We start from the raw sequence: 9,131 nt of genomic DNA, 5'->3' as shown, positions 1-9,131 counted from the left end.
ATCTACTGTACAACACTGTGCCTATAGTCAACAGTAATGTAACTATACTTAAAATTTGCTAAGTGGGAAGGTCTTGTGTTAAATATTCTTGCCACATAAAAAATAAAATTGGAATTTTATCTACTTATAGGGTACTGTTATCAACCCTATTTCTGGAAATGATATAAGTATTGAAGGAACATTAACTTCTTATGCCAAGAACCTTCCAATGTCTCTATGAAAGTGAGAAGGAATATAAATATAGAAACAGCCTCAGTCTCCTCATCTACATGGATATTTAGCTCTCAGGGCTCCTGTGAGAATGAAATGAGACCATGAACAGGCATCAGAGTTAAAATTAGTGACAATGAAGGCTATCTCATTAAACTACATTGTTAGCATCTCTATTTTCCAATGAAAAGCAAGGCCATCATTTTAGTAAAATCCTACCTCTCATGAGGATTCTTGGGTGGATGGTACAAACACACATCATGATTCATGAGGTAGGAAAGGAGCCCTAAGAAATCAGAATGGAAGGTGATTTCATCTGGAGACATGAGCTCTACTGGCTAAATGCCTGGCTATTGGCCACCACAGGAGCTGGGCTGTGTGGAGGGCCAGCCAGGAAGCAGCAACTCTCCATTCTAGGGACCATCCCAGATTAGAAATTTGTTCCCTTAAGCTAATAAAATGCGGCCCTAAAGTACTTGGAACATTCCTAAAGATTCTAAATATGCAAGCAGTCATTTTCAGAGCCAACTCCTCTGGCAATTGGCTTCTCTGTATGTAAAACACTCCATTATGTTTTTTGTCACTCCAAGCCCAGAACTCAATCCCAATTGACTCCAGAGTTGACACAGAAATCTCAAGTTATGAGATGCAGTTAATGGGTGTGAGGCTCTGTAACTGAACAGTCTCCCTTAGTAAAGCAAAATGTGAAGCCCTCTGAGGTTTTTTGTAGACAATAGCTGAAGAATTCTCTGGGTAGCAAGGAGAGGCACCAAAGAGCCCCAGTTCCTTTTCCTATATGTAGGCTCCATGGTATGCAGCTCCTCCCTCAGGATTTCAGTTCAACCATGAACCACAACCAAATCCATTTCTCATTGCTAATATAGTTCAACTAGATCTTTCAAAAGAAACTATATTTAAACTAAGAGGAACTCTCTTCTGGCCAGAACCACAGAGGGTGTCAAAGAGAAGAAAAAGAAGGTTGCTGCTGTGCCAGAAACTCTTAAGAAAAATCGGACATTTTGCAGAGCTAAAGGTAAAAAACCCGATAAAGAAGTTTACCCAAAAGATGCTTTGAAAGGCAAGGAGGAAATTCATCTATGAATGAGCTAGACACTATCATAAGGAGTAGAGACAGATGTACAGAACTGAGATTCGAATGGGTAGGATGGCAAGAAAAGCTGATAACTTTTATGTACCTCCAGAACCCAAATTGGCATTTGTCATCCAGATCATGGGTATGGATAGTGTGAGCCCAAAGGTCTGCAAGGTGTTGCAGCTTCGTCTTCACCAAATCTTCAATGGTATCTTTGTTAAGCTCAACAAGGCTTCAATTAACATGCTGAGAGTTGTGGAACTATTGCATTGGGGCACCCAAACCTGAAGCCAGTAAATGAACTAATAGACAATCCTGGCTATGGCAAAATTGCTAAGAAGGGAATTACTTTGACAGATAACTCATTGATTGCTCCATCTCTTGGTAAATATGGCATCATCTGCATGGAGGATCTGATCCATGAGATCTATACTGTTGGAAAATGCTTCAAAGAGGCAAATAACTTTCTGTGGCTCATCAAATTATCTTCTCCACGAGTTGGAATGAAGAAAAACATCACCTTTTGTGAAAGCTGGAGATGCTGGCAACAGGGAAGACCAGATCAACAGGCTTGTTAGAAGGATGAACTAAGGTACATACCATGGTGCTTTTATATTTTGGTCAGTTAATAAAATGTGTCTGCTTCCAAAAAAACAAAAACCAAAACCAAAACCAAAAAAAACTGAGAGTAAAACAAAAAGGAAATCAATGAAACATATACTTTAGCCAAGAAGCCACAAGACAGGTTTCAGATCCTGCAGTGACCAATTCACTCACAGACCCTCTCCATTTCAACATTAATGTTTGACTATTCTCATTTTACTATTACTCAGGAGCTTGTCTACTTTGCCCTGCACTCCTCTCAAACAAGCAGTTTTCTCTTCTGAAATCCAAACTTTTCCATGGACTCCTGTTGCCAAGTGTGCTCCTATTATCTGATTCAAAAGCTAAGTTTCATCCCTTCCTACCTTATTCTCACACCAGCTTCTGGCTATTTTGTCATGATGTACAAGGTCAGCTCCTACCTGCTCACTGACTCCTACCCCAACCCTCAAGGAATATAAAGGAAAGTAACACTTTTGTGTACCTACCATGAAAAGATGGGAAATGTCCAGGCAAATGATAACAAAAACTTAAGGGGATCTTAAAGCCTTTACCTATTGGAAGTTTGCAGGAGAATCTCAGGTTTGCTTCCCCTGCATGGACGCACTCCTTTCTTGCTATTTAAGAAATTTCCGTCTTTACTTCTGCCTTGGTTCAGAGTTCCCTTCCTAACTAAATGGCAGTTTTGTATCCCCACTGCCCTGAGCTACAAAAAGCTCTATGTTGTGCTTCAGTGACTTTTGGAGGCTCCTGCCACTTGCCTTGGAGGCTCTGCTCTCTGAGCTGTGCAGTCTTCTTCCTCAGCCAGAGGTCTTCATGCTGCATCTGGCTTTTTCTGTGCCTTGCCTAGCCAGGGGAAAGCTGTTTCAACCTTTTGGAAAGAAAGTTTATTTAACATATAGGTGTTGACCTGTATGGTTCCTAAGCAGAATTCTATAATAAATTTGCTGCTTGTTCATGAAGAAAATTGTAAGTTGAGATGTAAAGTGTAGCCTTCAACAGAAAGCCACAAGTGCATGACAGAAGTTTGAAGCAATAGCTCTTTATATATAAAGATGTCATCAGCTATGCTTCTGACAGGCCTCTGTGAATGTGCTTACAACAATATTTCAAAGGATTTATCATTACAGATAGCAGTCTCCTAAGGTGGAAGTAGTATTTACTATACAGAGGGCCCAATGCCATTTCTGTGGCTCATTTTACTTCTGAGACCCTGTCTCATTCACTTTTGTCCACAGCAGTTTAGATACCCAGGCTGTTCAGAAAAGCTAGATTGCAAAGGTTAAGTTTACTATGGAATGACAGATCTCTCTTATTTGTGATCTTGGACTACCTTTTTATGTTTCAATAATCTGAATCAACTAAGATCAAATCAGGCTTCACAAGTAGTTTCTATTATGAAATTTTAAAAAAAGTTTATACAGTATAAAATTTAGAAATACAAATTGAAGACAGAATGCAAGTAAGTAGTACTAAATACATGAAAATAAGTACCATCACTGGAATTAATCTACAAAAACCAATACAATTCTAGAAATTAGTAGTCATGGAATATCACAAAGACAAGCTATTCAGTTACTCACTTTCCAACTTTGTCACACTAAATTCATCATCTTCCTCACATATTCTCATCAAAGATGACCTAGAGACTCTTTTGGGAGGGGGAGTTAGTTTTTTGAAACAAGGTTTTGCTCTGTAATTCAGGCTGGCCTTGAACTCACTATGTAGCAGGCTGGCCTCGAACTTGTGGCAATCCTCCTGCCTCAGCCTCCTGAGTACTGGGGTTACAAGTGTGCACCACCACTCCTGGCCAACCTACTCTTAAAGAAATAATAAAAGTTTGTTTTTTTAGAACTTATATCTTTGATGATTCTGATATTGCTTATATTTTTATTTTTTCTTCTACAGTAATTGAAAATGGCTATTAAATACTTTGCATAACATATCATTTGAATAGCTACAGTACTTGGCATATTTTGATATTGTAAGATGACACACTATATACATTGTATTTATTTACACTATATACCTTGTATATATTGTATATACATTGTATTATATAATTAAGATCAATCTTTAGCCATAAAAATTCTTATTCCAAAATTTTAATGGCCTAATTTCTTTTTTTGGGGTACTGGGGATTGAACTCAGGACCTTGCGCTTGGTGCCACTGAGCTAAATCCCCAGCCCAATGGCCTAATTTCTATACCTCCAAATAATTACTTTCAATATTAAAATATTAAAATATCATGACAACTTACTGGTGTTCATTTATAACCTACTGATCCTATTGATTATGATTTTATTATTATGGTTGGTATTCATGGCTCTCTATAACCTGGGACTTTTCTTACTCAACAAATTTCCTTTCTACCACTCAGTACCATGAACCTAATCAAGATAATACTCTCAATCTTCCATGAATCTCATGCTCATTCCCATCATTATTCTTTTATTTATATCAATCCTTCAAACAAAACATACTGTTCCTTTATCATCAAAATTTTATCTACTATTATGATCACTTAGAACATAATACTTAGTTACTTGTTAAAAAAAGGAAAAATTAGGACCTTGCTTCACATACCCAAAAAGATTAGATATAATAAAAGCTCTAAAAATTAAAGTATAACACAGCTAGAAGAAAATACATGCAAATATTTGAACACAAAATAGTCTAAAGTCAATGAAATAGGTAAATGATTACTAGGTTCTATACACATTAAAACCTGAAATGACTGTACAGGATGATACTTTTCTTAGCTCCCCTTTCCAAATGTTTCAAAGAACACCTAAAGGCTTTTTACATCCAGTAAACTAAAAATATTAGTCACACATGGTTTAATAAGGATTTTCACAGGTTTTATTTTTAGGATTTCGCCTTGTTTTTACTGCTTCATTCAATATCTTTCTGTCAGGTATTTTAAATGTTGTACAACAAATGTTTTTATTATACCCCAACTACCTGCTAGGAAATGTGCCAGAGATTAAGAAAATATGGATGTGCAAAAGACACAAGGTCTTCTCATAACAAAACTTTTAAGCCCAGTGAAAGACAAACATTAATGAAATATTCATAAAAACTGTGGTTAAAGAAAATTAAAGACACAAAGCATATAAAAGAATACAGAAGTCTCTGCCTGTTGGAGATGTGGGATGTGTGCCTGTCAAAGACTCTGTGTCTATATAAACTGTGAGCTCTTCTAACAGCCGGGACTGTATCTTGAGTATTTTTTTATTGTTTACCTTTCTGAATCTCACACCCTAAGACTTCTACATTTGTTAAATGATTTATTCCCATTAACATTTAAGGCCAGCCTTTATTAACTACCCTTTTTTCAAAGGTACACATGAAATCAGCTTTAGAATGATTTATAGTTTAAAACATACTTTAAGAGAAATTTAGAAAGATATACTTTACTTTTATTCTTAAACAACTTGAAAACTTAACCTAAGTTATAAGGTGATTTCATGATCAATATGATCAGATTTAATGGTAAATACTAAACATTAAAGGAATAACAAACTTACATACAGTTATTAGAACTACTCACATAATGTACTAAAAGTTATTAAAATTTTTTCAAGAATTATATACATAGGTTGCAAAAATGTTTTCAAAAGCACTATTTTCATACAGTATATCCTGGAAGTTTGTTTATTACTAACTCACAGATATCTTTGCATTGCTTGGAAATACTTAGTGGTCCAATGTCATCATCATCTTCTCCAAAGTGATCTGATGTACTGTTATCCAGGACCTTGAGTTCTAGTTCTGACAAATTAGATGGCAAGTATGAACTCAACTGAGATGTCCGTGGTGAATGGCTTCTCTCTAAAGACTTGAGACTAGTTCCTGCTTTAATAGCGACACCATGACCGTTCTTTATAATCTTAGAATTATGCATACCATTTTGGTCCATCTGGTTTTCTTTTTCAATTGAATGTGATGAAGATAAATTACCAGTAGAGATACTAGATGTTTCCTCCAAACTTCTGTCCTGATTCTTTGAAAAATAAGATCTTCCTTTTGAAAGTACTGGTGATCCAGCAGAAAAAGGTGGGCTAAGAATAGAACTTTTTTCACTGCTATTTTTCCTTATGGACAATCTTGCTTCACTAGACTTACTTGTATATGAACCATGTTTTGGATTCTTTGCCTTTGAACTATTATCATGAGCTTGTAAACTTATTAAACTTCTGCTAGTATCCTCAGTGGTGTGGAAATCTTCAGAATAGCAAGGGCTGGTGAAGTCATCTGAATACTTTAGTTCTGAGATGCTTTCATAGAAACTATTTTTACTTGGTCTATTTTCACTCTTATCAGCACCAAGAATATCACTGTCTGTTGATTTGACCTGCCCACCATCTATTTCTTTATCTAAAGTTCTGTCAACAGCATCCGGTTGGAACACATATGGATTTTGGACACTCTTTTCCAATTTTCCTCCCAAAGTATTTGTGTGAGTAAATCTTTCTGGAATAATGGAATTTTCAGGACTTACAATTCCCTCCAATAAACCATTTTTGGTTCTATTTTGACCACAATCAACTGTCCTTTCTTCAGTTGCTTGTTTCAGTTTAGTCTCCTTAGTCGTGCTTGGCTCATCAAAACCTCCACTAATTTGCCTTGAGGTATTACTGTTTTCAACAAGAGATGCATCTCTATCTAAACAATTATTTTTAGGAAGTTGTGGCTGGTGACTTTGTTCTGCAAAACTTTGCTTTTTAACTTTGGATGGTGTAATTCTACATTTAGTACCTAACATTTGTGCTTGCATTTTTCTATAGTGTTCTCTCTTTTCCTGTACTACCAACATATCAGGATTTGTTTGCTTTAAACGTAGTCTTAGTGTATTTGTTAAGCCATAAAGTAGCCTCCTCCTTGTAACTCTTATTTGGGAGTTTCCACTGCTCTTTTCAAAATATTTATCTTTCTTAAGCTTTTCAATTTGATTCTTTTTACACTGAAAACTTGCTGACTTTTTATGTTCTCCCACAGAAAGCTGATGCTTCTTGGATTCAGATTCAGTGGACTTGGCATAAGATTCTGGCACCTGGTCCTGAGTTCTATACAACCAGGCTAAATGAGGATGTACATCAGTAGGACTTGCCATGGGTTGGTTGTATAACAATGACAACTCAATTAACAAAGCATTTAACAAAGGTAACTGCCTTATTGTATTAATTGTATTTTGGTCAATTTGAGGACATGTGGTTTGATTACTTGCTCCTGTATCTTGACTAGGTGGAGGACTTACAAGCACTGTAGCTCTCTCTTGTGTTGCCGAATTTGTAAGTTTTAGAGGACTTGGATGCAGTGGAGAATTTACAAGGCTTTTTTCCGGAAAAGCACCATCTAACTCCACAGGTACATTCATTTGCGGCTCAGTTATGATTTTAACCCGTGCCGGAGGCGTCTTTTTTGGGGTCAAGTGAGTATAACAGAGAGGAGGAGGGCAAAATGTGTTGGTTTCGAAGTCCAACTCTGCGACTTCCTCATTGAGGGGGTTGACACTGCTACCAGCCACAGGAGCAACAGTAGAGCAGGTTCTGAGGCTCTTAACAAAACTTGCGGTATCAGAGGTGTTCTTGGAGCAGAAAACTCCTCCCATTCCACCATCCTGCCGCCCCGCTAGGGCCCCTACAGTCTGGTCTGCATCCCTGGGGCGCAGCTCCGGAGCCGACGAAGGCCGTCTCTTCTCCCGTGGGATGTAGGGCGCCCGCTGCAGTTCTCGGCCCACTACTGTTCCCTCCGCCCCTGACGAAGAGGCGAGAGGGACAAGTGGCTCTAGAGAGCCTAGCTGGCAGCTGCCCAGGTCAGTCAGACGGTAGAAGAGCGCCAAGTCCCCGATGCGCTCTCCAGTGCGGCTGAGCAGGGCGAAAGTGCCTCGCCGGCTCTGGGCGCCCAAACGAGCGACCCCGACGTCGGCCAGCTGGACGTCGCAGGCCCCCAGCAATCGCGGGGTGGGCGCCCGGCCCGCCGGCAGCTGCAGCAGTGCGGCGCGCAACAGCAGGCAGCGTGGGGCGGCGGGGTGCAGGCGGAACAGGCAGGCTTTGCCGCGCCCGAAGCCAATGACATCGCGCTGGGAGCCCGGGACCGGAGTGGCGGGCGGGTGGACGAGCAGCGGGGGGAAGTCCAGCAGGCAGAAGGACACGGCGGGGCATGGGGCTCCCGGGGACGATGGTCCGGCCTCCAGGCGCACCCAGTCCACGAGCAACTCCAGGGAAAAGAGGCGCTCAGCCTCCACGGCCGCCATTGCCGTTACCTCCGAGACGCCACTGTCCGGAAGTCGAAGTCCTAGACTCGCGAGAGGTGAGGAGAAAACAGCAGCGGGCGGTTCTCTCGCGAGACTGGAGGGCTCTCCCCACCCCTCATCCCCGCGGCCCCTTTGCCCCGCCTCCTGGGCCCTGTGTGTAGGACTGCTGGTGAGCTCCTTTGCTTCCTGACGTGTGTGAGCACTATTTGATGAGGAGCAGAATGGGCCTTTTTTTTTTTTTCTTTTAAGAGAGTGGGGTTTACCACTACCGATGCCTGCAATTTGGGAGTCAGGTCAGAAAATTACTCAACATTCCCCCACCCCCACCCCAGACTTCAGAGCCCACTAGCCATTGCCTGCAGGTAGCCTCCTGCCTGGGATCCCTGTTCATACATTGTGTGGCACCAAGACACACTCACAGAGTATGTCCTCTTGATGGACTCTCTGACAATTTAAGTAGGTCACCAGAGCCCTCTTCCCAAGGTGTCTGACCTCAGCTTCAATCCAGAGGGTCAGAATCACTCAGTTGTACCAAAAATCCTGATAAGTCAGTTTAGAGAGAACAAGTCACCCTTCCATTCTGATGGAACCCCCTACACACACACACACACACACACACACACACACACACACACACGCACACTCTTGATATCTGACCATCTGGCCGTCCTTCAGCAAGAATCTTATCAAATCTGTTTAACCAGCATCTCCTCCATTCTCCATGGATACAAACTCACTGATAAGAGGCTGGCTGTATAATCATCTGTACTTGACTGGGACAGAGGGAACTAGAGATGCTGCCTGCCAGGAGGAGGATCCACAGTTGAGGAAGAAGAGTCCGTGTGAAACTAACTAGGACGAAGTGGAAATCCATCTTCTTTATTTGGGAATACAGATGGTCCCCTAGTTAAGATTTTTCATCTGTACAATGGTGTGAAAACATACCCATATAACCATTGTGTTTT

General features: G+C 40.5%; 1 protein-coding gene and 1 pseudogene across 1 annotated transcript; one reads left to right on the top strand and one right to left on the bottom strand.

The window, feature by feature from the left end:
• The first annotated feature begins 1,261 nt into the window (after positions 1-1,261).
• On the top strand, positions 1,262-2,040 carry LOC101708925 (large ribosomal subunit protein uL30 pseudogene; annotated as a pseudogene).
• Map10 (microtubule associated protein 10) lies at positions 1,991-8,277 on the bottom strand. The gene has a single exon (XM_004854645.3). It carries the CDS (start codon positions 8,164-8,166, stop codon positions 5,539-5,541), a length of 2,628 nt encoding a protein of 875 aa, XP_004854702.2. The 5' UTR covers positions 8,167-8,277; the 3' UTR covers positions 1,991-5,538.
• Between the last annotated feature and the right edge of the window lie 854 nt (positions 8,278-9,131).

This window comes from Heterocephalus glaber, unplaced genomic scaffold (assembly GCF_053883595.1).
Source record: "Heterocephalus glaber isolate CG9 unplaced genomic scaffold, H.glaber_assembly_v1.0 deba00001472, whole genome shotgun sequence".
Taxonomy (NCBI): domain Eukaryota; kingdom Metazoa; phylum Chordata; class Mammalia; order Rodentia; family Bathyergidae; genus Heterocephalus; species Heterocephalus glaber.
The sequence above is the reverse complement of the archived record's forward strand: the minus strand, read 5'-3'. Positions and strand labels throughout refer to the sequence as shown.